This window comes from Apium graveolens, chromosome 6, assembly GCF_009905375.1.
Source record: "Apium graveolens cultivar Ventura chromosome 6, ASM990537v1, whole genome shotgun sequence".
NCBI classification, from domain to species: Eukaryota; Viridiplantae; Streptophyta; class Magnoliopsida; order Apiales; family Apiaceae; genus Apium; species Apium graveolens.
Window position 1 is genome coordinate 136,857,120 of NC_133652.1, and position 18,999 is coordinate 136,876,118.

The following is an 18,999-nucleotide window of genomic DNA, read 5'->3' on the forward strand; positions in this document are numbered from 1 at the left end:
ATTTTATTATATGTTGTTTTGAGGATAGTCTTGGAATATAATCCTTTTGTTTCACATTACAATAAGGGAATTATATTTCTTTAAAAAATGACTTGTAAGAGAATAAAATAATAGCTCCGAATGATTATCTGCTCCAACAAAACAAAGGTTATAATATTTGAATAACCCTTCACTAATTTTTTACAAAATAAATATGAAATAGGAAAATTTAAAGAATCATAATATTATGTCATACTTAATGACATAAAACAAACATGATGCTGTGAGATCATGTTTGTTTCATGAAAAGTTTCATGGAATTTATAATCCATATAATAAGTTGGGGATAACTAATCTCATCAAAATTAGTCATATCATATATTTGTTTGAAATGATAAAGTGCTGGATTGAATTATAATATTTTAAAATTTTATCTTATATTTACTTTGAGAGATAGTCTTTGTAAATGAAACATGGTACTTAAATTTTTTCAATTCTACATCCGTTTCACATGAGATTATAATGAGTGGATTATAATTATTTAAAAAATAACTTGTAAAATGGAATAAAATAATATTATTTTCATCAAGTATTAGAGAAATTATAATGTCCTCTAATTCAACAAAACAAACATAAAATACCATAATTTAAAGATTATTTCTTGAAAACCTTTGACAAATTTTTACAAAACAAACGAAACAAACATGCATGGCCCTGGGATTAACCTACTACTTATTAAAGAGACTACTTAATACAATCCTATCCTTGTAGTATATGATAACTTCAAAGAGCTACTACTTCATTTCAAGTAAAAGATCTTATGATAAATGATAATTAACAGAAAAAAATGATGAAATGAACAATGAATGTGGAGTTTCCAAAATCATACATAGTAAATCGGCCTGGAGAACTAAATTTGTTTGAGTGCCGCACCCACAGACAATGAGACAATATTCATGACAAGTGATTCGCAAAGGAAAGATACTACAGGTCACAAACTGGCTCAAGGTTGCAAGCGTTGATTCATATAATTTTTATACCAGCCAACCATTTACCAGTTACTGGATTCGTTTATCTAGTCGGGGACTTTGATAGATGAATGTACACAAACAAAATTTGTAGATTCAGTCGAATTACCAAATAAACGTGCAATTGTTCTTATTACCAGACTCTCTGCAGGTTTATATAACTCTTAAACATCAAAAATCACAGCTTACTAGTATATGTTTAGTATTTGGTGCAGTCAGTTTTCTTAAACGACAAGGTCTTGGCATTCAAATCATATCCAACCAAGTAATTCATCTGCTGCATATTCCCCAATATGGCTACACTATCTCTGCCATCTGCTATGCTGAAGCAAAGCCTACCATCTTCCATAGCTACCATGGTGTTTAATATATCCAGCTCCCAATCAGCTCCCGTAAAATGGAACGTAATTGTTGGCACCCTTTCTTCAAAACCCTCCTCTTTCTTGTAGCAAAGGCTTAGACTCGATTCTCCTTCAACCGGTTTTAAAGATACAATTCTCTTAAATTCATGTTCAATCTTCTGGTAGAAGTCTGTGGGTAAATATGTAAATGTAGTCCCTGAATCAATAATAACATTACCATTCTTGGCATTCGCATTGTTTGGGTATGTTTTTGTCTCGAATTTGATATGTTTTTCTCCAATGCTAGCACTCTCCAGGTTGAGAAAGTAAAATAAGCTCGCTCCTACTATATCTCTGGTAAAGAAAGGAGTGGTTTGGGCGCCTGATCCTGACACAATCGCTTCGCTTCCAAAACTGATTTTGCTAGTCGCGTTTAAATTTTGAGGCACCATACAATACGAAAATTTGCCATTGATGGTGTGGCTTAGCTGATTAACAATTGACAGATCACTATTCCCTAGGCCTACGATGCCGTCCATGAATTTGTCAAACTGCCCACCGTTTTCGTGTCCGCAACCAAAAGAAATTTTGGGGACAACGACCGACTTGCCTGAGGTTGTTCCGAATGTAAATGACTCCAACGAAATATCACCTTTACTAAACGATCCCTCTCCGTATAAAACTTGATAGTGGCAATGGTTTTTATCACCACAAGAAAGTTGCTGTTGACAAACTTTTGATTGGCACGGTTGGATTTTGTAAGTGGAGGAACTTTTGGGGTCGAATAAAGGATTTACTTGTTTGTAACACTGAATGCATGGCTTGCATTGTATCCATGTGAGATCACTGCCGGTATCAGCAGCTGCTAGGAGGTCTACTGGTGGCGTCCCGACAGAGATTTTCATGAGGTATCCTCCATTGTCCCATGTCAAGGGAGATTGTATTGTTGATGGAGATGAAGCAAGTTTTTGTTTAAATATGCGAGAATATCTAGCCATATCGAGGTGAATTGAGTCACGAAGATTGTCATAATAAGTTTTTGATGCATTATGATATGGTGAAAGCTGAGAATCACGGTGAATTAAGTCGACGCTAAAACCAGAAGAAGGACTTGATTGTATAGGAGAAGTAAGAAAGCAAAGAGTGATGAAGCAGAGGAGAAGTCTAGGAATGATCTGCTGCATTGTTTGAGTTTTGCAATTAGAATCAAGGGGGGATCATATGGTAAGGAGAGAAAGGTGGTGAATGTTGGCTGTGGAGTAGTCCACACAATTTATATTGGAGAATGAGTGCCAGTGATGCCAAAAAAAAAAATTATATTATTATTAAAATAATAATTCAAATCACGGGTTGGTGATAGGTAAGTTACAGAGGGCAGAGGATTTGACATTTAAACATTTTCTTATATTTGGGAGGGGTGTTTGGAAATGTTGAAGCTTGTTTAAACAAATAACATATTGTATAAAGTTTTATTGCTTTTTTTTACGTTAGATACACTAGTACATCTTTTTTCTATCTTAAGAATTATGTGATTATATAAATAAGAAAGAGACGTGAAACATGAGTGTGCCTTATTTTCATATAATTGAAATAATGTGCTTTCTATAAAATGTGAAAATTATTTAAGGTGAAACAATTTTTTTTATATATATATTTATGACAAATTTATTACTTATCGGCTTGCACTTCTTGGTTGAATGAAGTTTTCTCCTAACATACTCGTATGTTTCAAGAAACAACTAATAGTGTGATATGAATAAATACATAGATACAAGCATAAATACTCTCTAATGATACAGCTACAATTTGATAAAGGAATAATAATCTCTGAAGATGCAACTACAATTTGATAGCGAAATAATCATCTCTTAAAAAATTAAGATGCAACTACAATTTGATTACGGAATAATAATCTCTGAAGATGCAGCTACGATTTGATAATTTGGTAATAATCTTCTATGTTTCACAGCTATAATAAAGCCAAAGCCAGGAAGCACATAACTTTCTTTAGAATATTATATCTTATATTTTATATAATATGTATCACTACAAATCCGCATTAAAATATACACCTAAGAATATTGCAATAACAGGACAAGAACCACTTCTAGAGTTGACAACCTTTTCCCTTTTAAAATTTCGAAAATATTAAAAACTTTACGACTCAACAGAGATGTCAGAAGTCCTTTCAGCAGTTATTTTCCTTGGTGATGCTTTCTGTTTCTCAGTTTCCTGTTTAACCCGATCCTTGGGTTTGCAATTGCCATTTCCAATACGCCCATTAATCTGATTTTTGTTTCTAATGTTGTTGGCAGTATTATTACCTTCTCTGATAGTGCCAAGGCTGTGTCGAATTCCACGGGGACATGATCCTTTTTCCACTGATGACTTAACAGCATCTCCGCAGCTCTTTCTCCGGGTTAAGTTTGGTGATTTCGGACGTGTCACTGGTAACTGGTATCAAACAAACTAAATAGTTAATCTCAACGTGTGAGAGAAATCATAGTGGTTCAGGTATGACATGAAAACAGTAATAAGCTAATATAACTTAGTTACCTAAGTGAAGGAAAGGTGTGGCTATACAGAAGCTAAATTGGTAAATTTGTAAAATCAGAGCTAGCTACAAGCTTCTTCAATTAAGCATAAACAATATGAAGCTTTCATATTCAATGAATTTTGTTGTTTTTATACTCAAACTGTCTCAAAGCTTATTATTTAAGTCATAAGAATTCCATTCCATCAAAAACATATTGTAAAATTAACGAATTATGAAAATTTAGAAGTTATATGATAATATTGTAAACATATTATCCCGAATAGCACAATTTTATTTCCTTTGAAGGGTGCTGAGGCACGGTGTCAGGTGTAAGTGTGTGTAACGTCCCTGCCTCGTATTCCTCTCTTTATATGCAACACAAACAATTTGCACTTCGTATCAAGTATGTGTATATTTATATAAAGGACAGAGAAATGCATAAATTTTTAAGGAATACACGCAATCTATATTTTTTATTTCTTTGAATTCTGCCTTCCCTTGTATTACACACAACTCTTATACTAATTCATTAGTAACTCATTATTTTGTAGTATATACACATAAAACTGGATGATAGACCTTAATGCAATTAAATCAACTCCACCGCAAAAAACAACCATCTATACTTTCATATGTACACCAAGAGAAACTAAAAAATACCCTTCCAAACCCATATTTAGGTGCACAGGAAACACTAGGTGAGAGATCCGTATTGCAACTTTTTTAAAAGTGTGTACCGAATGTGTATAGAAATGATAGTAATTATACTTTTTAAATTTTAATATGCTACATAAATTACTAAAGTATATAATGTTTATCTGTCATATCATATTGTGCCAGTTTGCCACTTGCAAATGTGCTGCATGTCATTTTAGAGGACTGTCAAGGGGCATGACTGAAGTAAGAATATTTGCATTTAAGATGTGACTATCAGCTCAATTTGTTTATGAATACAAGAAACTCAAACCCAAGGAGTTGCCTGAAAAAAGTACCTTCTTAAGCTCAACCTTCGGTGGCGGACCTTCACGATAAAAGCTAGGAACTGGTTTTGCTTTAACAACCATGTTTTGTCGGAGCTGCTTAATAGCTGCTGCTTGCTCCTCCTATTTGACCATTTCGAATGAGGAAACAAGTTAGGATAGGTTGCAAATCCTTAGCATGATTTCATCAATATGTGATATCATTCAATTGGTAGAAATTTACCTTCATTCTTGCTTCATATTCCTTTTTTTCTGCTTCCAGAGCTTTGTGTTTTTCCTCCAACTTTTTGTAGAACTAAAAAGGAAAGAGTGAGTTGGTAATTAAGGAGGAAAAAATGCCCTGCACACTAAACCAACAGAACAGAAGACATGGTCTGAAACAAAATTTATAGAAGAGTAAAATGTAATTACCTCTTTGCGTTTTGCGGCACGTTCAGCAGATGAAAATGAGGGGGCTACAGGAACTGTAACCGATCTGACTGTCTGAACAGAAGCTGCAGCACTATGCTTCGCTAAGGATACATTAACTTTCAAAACAAGGATATTTAAAAGACACAAACTTTATAAAAATTTTGAGAGGGAAAGGAATCCAACGAGATAAAACAAGTACAAAGGATACGAGGAAGCCATCGACCAATTATCTTCATCATCGTGAAATTTTTTATTATAGGGTTGTTGTAGCTTCTTTGCAGTTGAACGAGAAGGCCGCTAATGAAAAAATAATAATCCCATGGTCAGAAACACATCTATATAGTCGAATAATATAAACTTAGTGCAATAGTGTCTGGCTTTTTATTTCAAAACTCTAATCACTATTCAAAAATTTCTCAGTTTACCATAGTTATTATGGTAGACATCATTCTACTATATTGAGATCAAGTTCCTAGGTTAAATTACTATTCCCTAGATTTCTAGTTCAAGTGCATTGATCAATTTGTGATTCACTTTCATGCATCAGTCTCGATATGCTCTGCAAAATCATATTTGTTTACATCTATCAGGTTAGTAATCAGAAACCTAGTCAGCAACAACAAATAAAACTCGGCCACTAGAAAAATAATAAATAATTTCAAGCTTAACCAAACTTATTAAAACATGACTTATATGACAGACCTCTAAATTTTCTGGATCCTCGGGGAAATGAAAATCTTTTATGCTTGGTGAAATATTGGCATCAGAATCAGCAGTTGAAATTGAGGCCTGTTTCTCAGTCTTAGCACTGGATGATTGAGAAACTTTGGAGTCCGCTCGGAAAAAATCAGCACCTGAAGAGCCTGTGGCAGGTTTAACTGGCGAGATTAGAGTCTTTTCACTTGACTTCTGGATTTCAGGTTTCTGGGATTTCTCATCCGGAGTACCAACCTCACAGTTTATGATTTTGACACTTAAGACATCTTGCTTCTCCTCTTGACATTCTTCATCAAGTGAATCTTCAACAGTGTGATTCTCTACCACAGTGTTCTCAGCTTCCCCATTTTCACCTTTAATATGGGAAGTTGCATCATGCGAGACACCATTTGACTTGACAGTGTGACCATTGAGCTTTTTATCAACACGGATACCTGTAGTGTCTCTACCCATCACCCTGCCTGAAAAAAACAAGGTATTGCAATTCTTTAGCCAAATTATTATATCAGGTTCATCTTTTCCTAGAAGAAGCATGTCAAGAATTCCACAACATTGGTGACTAAGGAATAGGTACTTGATTGTACCAAGTTTGCACGCTGTGACAGGTAGGTAAATCATAAACTCTTAAATCTCTAAACATCTACAGGATGAAGAAAACCCATAGCTGAACTACTTTTTTAAAAAATTTCCATCCCAAGGTGCCAAAGTCATGTTTCAAATAAAGCATAAGATTAACTATGAGCGTAAGGCTATAATTCAAACCGAGCCAAGTATTAATTTAGAAGTTCGAGTTTAACTTAAAATTGTGCTAGAGGTTGAATACGGTTTGAACTTATTCACGATGACTACAATTTTAATTTTCAAATTTCAGCAATTAAATTTAATTTAAACACATCACCGATAACGAGCTTGCCATAACAAGCTGAGTTTGTATTGAGTTGACAGAGAACTCGGATCAACTTGGGTAAATTATGTAACAATGATATATCAAGTCCATCTATGAAACAGATCAGTCTAAATCACAGCCAGCCTCCAATTTTGAATGTCTGGTTACAAATAAATAAATAAAAATAATATTAAACAGCATCTAATGACATATCAAACGGAATATCAGGAATTGGTGTCATTCTTAAGGAATATACATGTTACAATTATTATAATTATAAATGGACATAATAAAAATAGTATGAGGCATATGGATTAAACAAAGCAGCAAGAACAAGAAATCCCTAATTAAAAATGCATGCTTAAACCCAAATCATAGATACAAAATCACCCCTCGTTCATAACAACTTAATAACGCAAAAGAACCCATTTTTGCTCAGCACAGCCTAATAAAAATAACAACTTTTGAAAATACAACAAGAAAATCAAAACCCCACCTGAAAACATGAGCAAAGATGTAAAAAACACAAAAAAAATGAATATTGCACAGAAAAAAAGAAGAAGAAGAAGGGATGTAAAAACAAACACAGATGAAGAAAGATAAGAAATGAAAAGGGGGGGGGCGTTCTTACGGTAAGCTCCTTCAGCTGGTGCTGTTGTTTCCGATCTGGCGGACACAAAACAAGAAATTATTTACAGGACCAAACAAAAATAACAACTACGTGAACCCACCTCTCTCTCTCTCTCTCTCTGTGCGTGTTTAATTTATGTCTGGTTGGTCTCCAATCTCGATACCGTTAATCTCGCAGGTAACTACTACTGCCCCCCCCCCTCCCCTAATATATACTACACAAGTACGCACGTTTACTTTACTTGGCCTTCATTCTATGCGCGTCGTGTCACGTAGTATACACATAACGGACTCCCTTTCTGTTTCATTAACGTCCTCCACATTTATTTCGCAATTGCAATTTATTTTATGCTGTCTTTTTTTGTTAATTTTAGAACAAGTTTTATTTTTTTTAAATCGAACAAAGTTAAACATTGTCTTCATCCACTTAATTTAACTCAACGCCTTTGTTTGGTTCGTGAACCAGGAGCAACACTATTTTACTTGGCTTCTTATTAATATTAGTATTTTTGCCCGCTACGCTTGTTTTTTTGTTATAAATTTTTTTTGTGGTATTATATTTTTTTTAAGTAAATAACCTTTTTTCATAATTATAAAAGTAATTTAATTGATGTTAGTTAATGGAAAACATGATTTTGGTAAAATAAATATTTTGAACAAAATATTGATTTATGCATTAATTTATTTAGAAGTTGCACACGATTTGATTTAATAGATAATGTGTTTGAACTTGAAATTTCATGTGAAAGAAGAGAAATGTAATTTATTTTGATAGAAAATAGTGCTGAATAAATAGTTGCACATATTCACAATTAGTTTTCATGGGAACATATTAAATAAATTACAGACAAATGTTAATTTCCGGGAGAATAAGAATTTTTAAACAACCATCCAAAAAGCTTTTATATGAACAAATAATAATATCAAATGTTCTTATAAAAAAATACTTGATATTTATATTTTTATTAAATTTAATTTTTCAATATATTAATAAAAAAAATTAAAATTTCTTAAAATTTGCCCCAACATTTTTTTGAGTAAAAATAGTTATATTTTAATTTTTTTAAAAATGTAAATAAAATCACATAGTTTGACTTTATTAAACAGTTAATTAGAGTATGTGGGGTGGTTTTTAATGACTGAATATTAGTATACCTCCTGCAAACTTCCTTTTCATCAATACATATTCAGTCAGAATCAAAGTGAAAATGTTCAACTTCTGCTTCTGTTTGGGGAAATAGGGTTTTCACGATTCAGGTAATACATCCGTGCTCTGCAATTCATTTTTACTTACAATGCGACTCTCAATTGCATGTTAATAATCTATGTTTTTTATGTGTACCTTCTTCTTTGATAGTGACATGGATTCTGAAGACAATAAGATTAACTTCATATGCCGTAATTATGGTTGTTCGTACAAAAAAGGCCGATTCGTAATATTCGCTCTATTCTCTTTTTCCAATTTCGATATCTTGAAAGCCCTTTTTATAAACTTTGTTCACTGATATGCATTTTTCACTATATGAAATTAAGTTATTGTCAATCATTTGATCAATATTTTGGTCTGTATTGTTCATTGTAGAAATTACCGCTTTTTTCCATCTGAAATATGGATCAAAATTATCAAAGAAAGTCAATCTACATGTGCCATCAAATGCAATATGGGCTGGTCGTATCTCTGAAAACCATGAGTATATTGAGGGTTTGGATGATATGATGTCCTTTCATAATATTAAACCATATCACATTGTCATAATGGAGTATATAAGTGTTGGAAACTTTAATGTAGACATCTTTAATCCATATTGTGTTCCAATTGATTATACTTTAGACCACAATGTCCAATTAGGTAATGTTGAGAATTTGGAAGCGAATACTGGAAATTTTCAATTTAGTGATTTAGAAGTTGCAAAATTGTTTGAGTGTTACCGCTATAACGCCTACTACTATTTTGTTGGTATCCACATTGTATGTATCGAGCCAAACCATTTGATAGAAGCATCTGGCCTAAAGGTATATCTGACTAAGAGCAATTTTGGGTAATATCTTTTTGCAATGTTTAAGTTAGTTTTTTTTCTTTTGTAGGTTCTGTCATCGCAAGCATGTTCTTCTTTGAGGTTGAATGATTCTGTGCAGTTTATTAAAATTGGATTCGGTAAATTCAACTGGACCATTAAACTGAAATGGGTCAATGGTGAGGGTTTTTTTTTGACAAAGGATGGACTCAGTTTGTTCGTAATTACAATATTCATGAAGGAGATCAGTTGGTGATTTCGAAGTAGCTTTCTAGCAATTCATTTAGAGTAGTACTTTTCTCGAACAATTTGTGTGTTGCTTCGTTACCTGATCAGTTGGCATTTTTTAAGAAATGTTTCACATTTTCATTTTAATGTGTACTGTATATGCTGCATCAAGTATTCCTCCCAAATTTATTAAAGTGAAGCACAGGAGTACAATAGAAAATGCTAGCCTGGTCTTTGATACATATTATTGTACTTATGTGATGGCTTACCTAAAATATTTAGTGAGTTTTGCTAAATAATTTAAATTTTACAGGAAGTGCCTCTTTTTTTATGCAAAAATTTGGACATAACATGACTCGTGGTATTGTAGAGGTTCATCTTAGTGGTGGGAAAGTAATGAACTTTAGATTCTGTTCAGCAACACATAATATATTTGGTCTAAAGCGGTTCATGCAGAAGTATAGGATTTTATGTAATCACATGTTGGTATTCACTTATATTGGAAGCTGCAAGTTTGAGTTGGCACTCTCAGTGTGGGACTCATTTCCGTGACGATGACGATTATTTATGCCTTGATGATTTTGTACTACCAGAACCTGGATCACAAGCGATTTTCTTATCTAGTGTTAGTGACACTTTAATTGAAGGTATTTCTTTTATTTGTAGTACAAAGCACCATCATTTAGATAACTTTGATAAAAATGATTAAGTTACCTTTCTTCTTCTTTGAAGATGATGATGATGACAAAGAGGAGTTTATTTCTTCCCCAGCTAATGGACTAATTGAAGTAGAAGGTACCTTAATTGTTCCCTTCTTTTATTTTAAGTAGAAACTACCTTAATGTAGACAACTTACATTATATTGGGACTCATATATATATTTGTTCTTCCGGTAAGATTATGGCAATGATGAAACCGAGTCTAACTCATCCTCAGGTAATGCAGAATTTTAAATTTGCATGAATTATAATATGTAATAGTAAATATTGCATTTGCAGTTATATACATTATTACAACCATTATTTTTATTAATATTTAAACTGAACTTTATACACCTTCATTGCATTCTTTTAACTTTTCTTTAGAAAACGAGTCAAACATTCAACTGATTGATATTGCCGCTTCTTCAGAGGAAACCAATGAAGGTGTGTAACATATATTGGTTATGAAATCACTGTTGTCCACCTCTGTCAAATATACTGAAACTTAGTCCATATGCTCTGTAATTTATCTAGTGCTAGAACCTGAATCAGAAGCTATAAATTTATGTATTGTTAGTGTCACTTTAAATGAATATATTTCTTTTGTTTGTAGTAGAAAGCATCATCATTTTGATAACTGACATAATACTGAAATTGTTAGATTTATTCTTTTGGGCGGATGACGACGATGACAAGGAGGACTCTTCCTCGGCTAATGTACAAATTGAAGAAGAAGGTACCTTAATTGTGCATTTCCTTCTTTTCAAGTAGAAAGATACCTAATTTGGACAACTTACATAATATTGTTACTCATATATTTATTCTTCTGGTTAGATGAGGGCAGCTCTGCATCAGAGTTGAACTCTTCCTCAGGTACTATATTTCCTATATTTCCAATTTGCATGAAATCTAACATATAATAGTAAAGATTGAATTTGCAGTTCTATACATTATTGGAACCATTTTTGTTTGTAATATTCCAAATGAACTTTTTTTTAATGTATTTTATTCACTTTTCTGTAGAAAACGACTCAGACATTGAACTGATTGATATTTCCTCTTCTTTAGAGGAAAGCAATTAAGGTTTGTAATAATCTTGTTTATAAAATTAGTGTTATCCACCTCTGTCAAACCTACTGAAATATATCCAATATGCTCTGTAATTTGTAGATGAAGAACAACAACAGATGGTTAATGAAGACCAAATTCTTGATGAAGAACCAGCTTCTTTCGTTGTTGTACTTAAAGATTCTCATCTTGACAATAAATGTCAAGGCGCTGTAAGTTTATTAATACTTAAGGATTGTCATGTTGACATTTTCTGTTATCTATATCTATTTACAGTTATGTATCTCTTGTTATATTGTAGTACATTGCGACCGATTTAAGGCCTATATATTCTAACTAAGATAGAAGAACCAACACAACATTAGTGTTGGGTGGGAGACAGTGGGTAGTGCAAGCATTGCGAGTAGCACGTCAGTGCCGTTTTGGAATTGGATGGGATGAATTCATTGCTGATAATGAATTAGGTGCACATACTGAATTGTTGTTTGTGTACTTGGGTGAATATTGATTCGAAGTCTTAGATCTTAATTAGTGCGTTATTTGTGATTTAGTAGTGGTATGTACTGATGAATGGCTCACTTATGCAATCAAAATTTGTGATGAGGCATTGCTGGATAATTTAAGGTTATTTTTGCTTGTTTTAAGCAATTCATTTGTAGACTTTTTTTTAACATTGCCATGCATCTTGTTCTTTAGTTATAAGGTATTTAATCCGAATTAGCGTTGAATTAAACATCAAGTAAAATATTAATATTGTGATAATAATAGTAGTGCCTTAACTTCCGCAATTTCGTAAACTTTTCAGAGACTACTAATGTATGACGAAAAAAATATTATCTTAACTGATCCAAATTTGGATCACTTGGTTTGATATAAAATAATGGTTTTGTTATTTGTAGTTTATGAAAATTTAAATAAGTTTTTGATTTTTTTATTATATAATTAATTAGAGAATATAATTAATAGTTAAAAAAATCTATTTTTAAAAATAAAACTTAAATTAATGAGAAAACATAATTTTATTAAAATTTAAATAGAAGTACATTGAAGAGTCATAAGTGCCGGATCCAGAAGTTGAGACTATTTCGATCGATGAAAATAATCGATTCCAAGATTCTAGATAAATAAAAATTTAAGAGGCACATTATGCACATTAATTGAGCAATTGTGGGAAGAATATACTAATTCGGGAAATTATTGTGTTTTAAAAAAATTTGTATGTTAATTATTGCAATGAATGTATTTTTCGTGAATGAAGTGCAAAATTTTAATATTTTTATGTCTAATAATTGTTTTTTGATTTTGTTAATTTATGAAATGTTAAATAAATTGTTAATCATGATTAAACAATAAAATTTAAGATAAAATTGCTTAATTTGATATTATATGCGGAATATCTCATTAATGTCACATGTGTACTTTTAGTGATGTATTCTGCATGTGTATATTATACAGATTGGGATGCACAACTTTCATTCAAGTATACCAAATGTTAATATACGCTATGTTTATAGATATGTTTATTCCAAATTTGTTTTACATATATTATTATATGTAATTGTCAATTGAATCAAATATTTGGATCACACTATTAGAGTTGCTCAGAAATTTGGATCAATATTTGGATTAATTGGTGATCCAATTTTGATTTTTTGGATCACAACTGTTGGACTTCGCGTTTACTTGTTCACGGACATCGATTCAAGATGATAAGCAAATCCTTATGAATGCATAAAATCATAATAAACTGTTAATAATATTTAAGAGATCATTTCTGCAAGTTGTTTAATCTCTGCAACTGTAACTACGAATATGCATAGATGATCAACAATTTTTCACTTTTATCCTTATTGATGTCTAACGACAAATCCAATAACCCAAATTTGGGGCAGATTACCCCAAATTTGGATCAGTGAACAGTACCTCTCCAAATTTGGATCATTACTGTTCACTGATCAAAATTTGGATCACTTGGTTTCAGATAAAATAATGGTTTTCTTATTTGTGGTTTATGAGATTTTAAATTAATTTTTGAATTTTTTATTATATAAAGAATTAAAGAATATAAATAATAGTTAACAAAATTTATTTTAAAACCAAAATTTAAATTAATGAGAAAACATAATTTTATTAAAATTTAAATAGAAGTACATTGAAGAGTCAGAAGTGCCGGATCCAGAAGTTGATACTATTCCAATCGATGAAAATACTCAATTCCAAGAATTCGTGGACCGCTTTAGAAAAATAAAAATTAAAGAGGCACATATTTCACTTAGAGACGCATTAATTGAACATTTGTGGGAAGAATATACTAATTCGGAAAATTATTGTGTATCAAAAATATTTAGTAAGTTAATTATTGCAATGAATGTATTTTTCGTGAATGAAGTGCAAAATTTTAATATTTTTATGTGTAATAATTTTTTTTTGATTTAGTTAATTTATGAAATGTTATATAAATTGTTAATAATGATTAAACGATAAATTTAAGATAAAATTGCTTAATATGATATTTATATGCGGAGTATCTCATTAATGTCACATGTGTACTTTTACTGATGTATTCTGCATGTGTATATTATACAGAATGGGATGCACAACTTTCATTCAAATATACCAAATGTTAATTTACGCTATATTTATGGATATATTTATTCCAAATTTGTTTTACATATATTTTTATATGTAAATGTCAATTGGATCAAAATAAATTAAATAAAAAACTCAAAAATAAAAAAATAAATAATTGATAAAATTTTAAAACTTTAACAATATTATTTAAAATAATAGGACTATACTTCTCAATGGATATCAAGTAATCACAATTTCAATAGTAAGATATGTCTTATGCCTTCCTTTTACATTATTCATGGACATTCACTTCATATAATACTTTATATTTTCACACTAATGGATTGTAATAGCGTTTCTTACAATTGCACAATATTAACCAATATCAACTATGTGTCCTACTTTACATGGGGGGGGCAAATTTTGGATTACAAATCTTTAATCCATATTGTGTTCCGATTGATTATAATAACGAATACAATGTTCAATCAAGTATAAAGTGAACTACACAAATGCTAGTAGTGATCATTTTATACATATTGTGTTTCGATGAATCGAATATTTAGAATGTAATCGACATAATGCATATTATAACAGTTATCAAATCTGCAAGTTCTATGTGGATGACAACCATTTGATAGAAGGCTCACACAAAAGTATTTATAAAAATATATATTTAGTTTAACATAGAATTTCCTGCTTATTGTTAAAGCTTATTGCATGTTGTAGGTTATGTCCAATAGAGCAACAAATAAACTACTTTTGACTCAGTTATCCAAGTTCATCTTTTTGGGGGTTCATATGCATAGATGGGCCATGGTGATCTTTATTTTGGGAAAGGGTGGTCATAATTTGACAAAGGCTGCATAATCTCTGTCGATAATACTGTAGTACTATCCAAGAAGTTGGACAACCCCACATTCAGAGTAGTAATTTTTCCCACCAGAAATGTTTCTTGGGAATGCATGAAGTAAGTACTGTCGGGTTTGTACTTCATATTACCTTGTTCTTGACAAATGAACACTGCTTTTTCCTTTGGTTTGTCAAATGCAAAAGACGCAAACACGAACCAGATATGTCAATTCTACAAATTATAGAACATGATTGCAATTGAAATGGGAGAAATGGTATTATGCCTATATTATTAAATTTATCATGCTTCGTAAGAGCCATTTTATACTGGTCATTTCAATTACCTTGTTCTTGATAAATTTATGGATAGTGCCTCGCTACTTTGTGGAGAAATATGGGTTAAAGATTAAACATGTGATTGCTGTTCAGTTTGGTTGTGCCAAATATATGAGGTTCATTTTCTATAAAGAAAGACACACAATTAACTAATCTATTATATGCTATTGATCTTATGATTCACTTTAAATTGGATAATTACAAACACAATCCTATGAACTTCATATTTCTATTTCAAACTCCTTGCATCTTTGTGCTGTAATTGGAGTAATTCCATGGATAACGTATTGATTCATTAAGAATAAAAATATTCGTATAATTCATTCTGTTGTAATTTCAAGTTATTGTACATATATATCTACGTATGACACATACTACACATATAAAATATCATACTTTATACAATCACCATTACACTTACTAATGATATCATAAAAACTATGTCAAATAAACAGAATCAAAGATCTTTGTAACATAAGAGACATTCCAAAATTGGAAGCATGTAATCATATTACAATTGATCTTAAATATTACTTCTGGCATTCAAAGGAAAATTAAAGTACCATCATGATAGATAGACATTTAGTAATAATCATATTGAAAAATATGCATTACATAACAGCGTTCAACTAACATTTTATTCAGCAAGAGATTTAATATCATAATCTAGTTGTTTTCTGACATGGAGTCCAGATGATAAGTTGACGACGAAGCCTGTAAACCAATGACATAAATTAGAATCACTGGAGGATACTGAAAATAAAATTGAATATTATTATTACCTATATATATGATAATATTGATGCTTACTTTTGCATAAGATTCTTGCACAGGTTTAATGTTGGTATGTTCATTATCACTGTCACCCTCATCATTGTACAGACCTTCCATGATATCTTTAACAATATAGAGCTTTGATCTTTCCTTCATATTTTCTCCGCGTATCAAAATCTTCATTGTGTACTCCTTATTCTCAAGGGTCTTAAGAACAGCTGGAAACATGACTTCAGGCCCCTGTTTATAGGTAAGGTTAAGACAAATTAATGTACATAGAATATCATATTAATATAATACAGGATTCAAATTCGTACCTCATCAAAAAATTTCAACAGACTTGCAGATACACTTGATTACTGGATAATTTTCCAAAATCATATCAATCTGTCCAGTGCTATTCGATGCCAATATCCATAAATCATACATGCATCATTTTAGGTAACTGATTACACATCATAATTTGTAATAACAATAATATATGATTCTATTATCAAATGTTATACCATTTCTCAGGATGTGGCACAATCCTCTTACAAAACATGCAGTGGCATTGTTTGCCAACAAGTTTACATTCCTTGTAGCATGAAGTGCATATATAGTGAAACCATGTTTCCATGATGGGCACTTGATCAATTTTCAGAAAACACATCACTTTATTCTACGAACAAAGTTATGGTTAAAAAAATTAGTGTAAAATGGGAGGACATTTATCCAAAAAATTAAAAAATTGACAATACCCCAATGTCATCTTCACCCAGATTCTTCATTTCTTCCACGGTAAAGTATTTGATATTATTGGATCTTCTTCTTGTAAGTTCACAATCACCAAAAATATCTCCCTTCAGCCTATTAATATACTTAAATTAGTTAGATAATAAATAACTTAGAGTATAATAATATGCTTAAACAAAAGTCTGATAAAGGCCTACATTTTTCAAAGCTAACCAACACTGTGGTGATTGTAGTTAAGATAGAAGGTAGTTGTTCTAACATGTGATACTTCATCTTTATCTGGAAAAAAGTAAAATATACCAAATCACATAAATTATAATCTATTAAAGATGTTCTGGGAGATTCTTTTTACATACTGTTCCACTCCTATATTCTGGCACTACCAATAATAATGATCAAAGGATATTCATATTCTTCTTTTAGAGCTTCACCAAAAAGCTCTGCAAATGCATCCCAAAAGGTCACTTTCATAGAGGTCCTATAAGGTTAATACATTCAAAGGTAAAAACATAGATACTGGAATATAAATAGAGATATATTAAATAATCAACATGTTAAATGCAAACCTGCCATCAGTTATGAAAAAATTTATTTGTCGATGCTCATGGTTCAATTTGTTTGTGAACCTGGAGAGAGTAGGTACTGGGCTTTTGATGACACCAATCATGTCTACATATTTAACATGATATGTTAGGAAATGAATAACACACAAGGGGGTGAATGTGTTTGACTGTTTTTATGCTTTTCTTGAATATTTTATGGTTGTACAAAGTAAATTAAATCTTGTAGAGAAAGTGTGTTCATGCAAAAATTAAACTTGCAAGAATAAAGAACACAGATCTTCAAAACTCACTTAATTTTATATTAAAATTAAGAATGTTATGCTACAAAATTTCTAGGCTCTTTGTTGATAAAGAGCTTAGCTTCTCCTTGAGAGAGTTACAATATTTTCTATCTAAATTGTTACAACTGACAAAAGACCAGTGTTAACTTTATAACTCAGTTAACTACTAGTTTACAAAGTGTACTATAAGACATGCTATTGACCTTTAATAAACTATTACTTGTCATTTCCATTTTAGAAAAAAGTGAATCTTCTATTTCTGGCTTAACATATCTTTAGCATCCTATGATTATCTTGATCTTCCTTTGTCAGTTAATCTTCACCATTGATCTTGCACATCCTTCAAGCTGCTTTTTGTAGACTTATCAATCCAGCTGGTTGGATTGTTTGTTGATTGTATATCTTGGATATTGAGCTGATTTGCAATTTTTTACTTTGGGATTTTACCTCGAGATCTCCAGTTTGATCTATAGAGTACTTGACATCTCGATAGTACATTGGCTTATCGAGATCTCTAGTACTCTATAGTTAATTTGACTTGTAGAGATCTTCCAGTTCTCTATATAAGAATTTGGCTTGTCGAGATCTCTAGTCTTCATATCTTCACTTTGACTTATCGATATCTCTGAGTTCTCTTGTGGCTTATTGACTTATCGATAACTCAGAGTTCTCTAGTCAAATTTGACTTATCGATAACTCAGAGTTCTCTAGTGAATTTTGGCTTATCGATATCTCTGAGTTCTCTAGTGGAATTTGACTTATCGATAAATCAGAGTTCTTTAATGAATGTTGACTTGTCGATAACTCTGAGTTCTATAGTGAAGAAATGAATTGTTGATATCTCCCATTTTCATGTCCTCAATCTGGCTTGTCGATATCTCTGAGTTCTCTATAAGATTTCCTGAGTTCTCTATAAGTCATTCTGGAGTTCACGAATGACTTCTCTATAACATTAAATATGTGACTTGTAGAGATCTTTACTTAAAATATTTTTCCTAAAACACATTTATTTAACTCCAAGCTTCTTCATAATTCTTCTGAGGCATGATCTTCTTGATCTTCTTCCAGATAGAATTCTTAGGGTTGACACTGTTTATAGAAAAGACTCGAGTCTGCTCCTTTGACATTTTTACAGACTTTAAGTGTTACAAGTACAAAATACAAATTAAGATAACAATATAACTCACTTAGGGTTGACAAATTGTCTTAGTCTTGTTAAAGTACAGGCATGTCTTGCAAAACAATCTCCCCCAATTTATGAGAAGATTGCTTAACACAAATTCATGCCTGTTAACAAGACTAACCCCAAGTTTAAAATAATGGAAAATAAAATTAATACACAAAGCTTGATAGAATTACAACTTTTG

At 31.5% G+C, this 18,999-nt stretch overlaps 2 protein-coding genes across 2 annotated transcripts; both read right to left on the reverse strand.

Annotated features, from left to right (window-relative positions):
- Nucleotides 1–1,112: 1,112 nt before the first annotated feature.
- LOC141663967 (aspartic proteinase CDR1-like) lies at nucleotides 1,113–2,612 on the reverse strand. The gene has a single exon (XM_074469812.1). The coding sequence runs from the start codon at nucleotides 2,530–2,532 to the stop codon at nucleotides 1,207–1,209; it is 1,326 nt and encodes a 441-aa protein (XP_074325913.1). The 5' UTR covers nucleotides 2,533–2,612; the 3' UTR covers nucleotides 1,113–1,206.
- A 738-nt stretch (nucleotides 2,613–3,350) lies between these two features.
- On the reverse strand, nucleotides 3,351–7,714 carry LOC141666893 (protein WVD2-like 3). The gene is made up of 7 exons (XM_074473137.1): nucleotides 7,510–7,714; nucleotides 5,978–6,453; nucleotides 5,484–5,572; nucleotides 5,276–5,366; nucleotides 5,088–5,159; nucleotides 4,877–4,987; nucleotides 3,351–3,802 (listed from the first exon to the last, which is right to left on the reverse strand). The coding sequence occupies exons 2-7, from the start codon at nucleotides 6,443–6,445 to the stop codon at nucleotides 3,506–3,508; spliced, it is 1,128 nt and encodes a 375-aa protein (XP_074329238.1). The 5' UTR covers nucleotides 6,446–6,453; nucleotides 7,510–7,714; the 3' UTR covers nucleotides 3,351–3,505.
- Nucleotides 7,715–18,999: the final 11,285 nt, after the last annotated feature.

What these genes read in the sequence shown, in the direction of transcription:
- LOC141663967 (XM_074469812.1), bottom strand. Translation starts at nt 2,532, where the DNA reads ATGCAGCAGATCATTCCTAGACTTCTCCTCTGCTTCATCACTCTTTGC.
- LOC141666893 (XM_074473137.1), bottom strand. Translation starts at nt 6,445, where the DNA reads ATGGGTAGAGACACTACAGGTATCCGTGTTGATAAAAAGCTCAATGGT. An exon ending in AATTGGTCGATGGCTTCCTC is followed by an intron (nt 5,367 to 5,483) that starts GTATCCTTTGTA and finishes AGCGAAGCATAG; the next exon opens with TGCTGCAGCTTCTGTTCAGA. An exon ending in CGAAGGTTGAGCTTAAGAAG is followed by an intron (nt 3,803 to 4,876) that starts GTACTTTTTTCA and finishes GTTTGATACCAG; the next exon opens with TTACCAGTGACACGTCCGAA.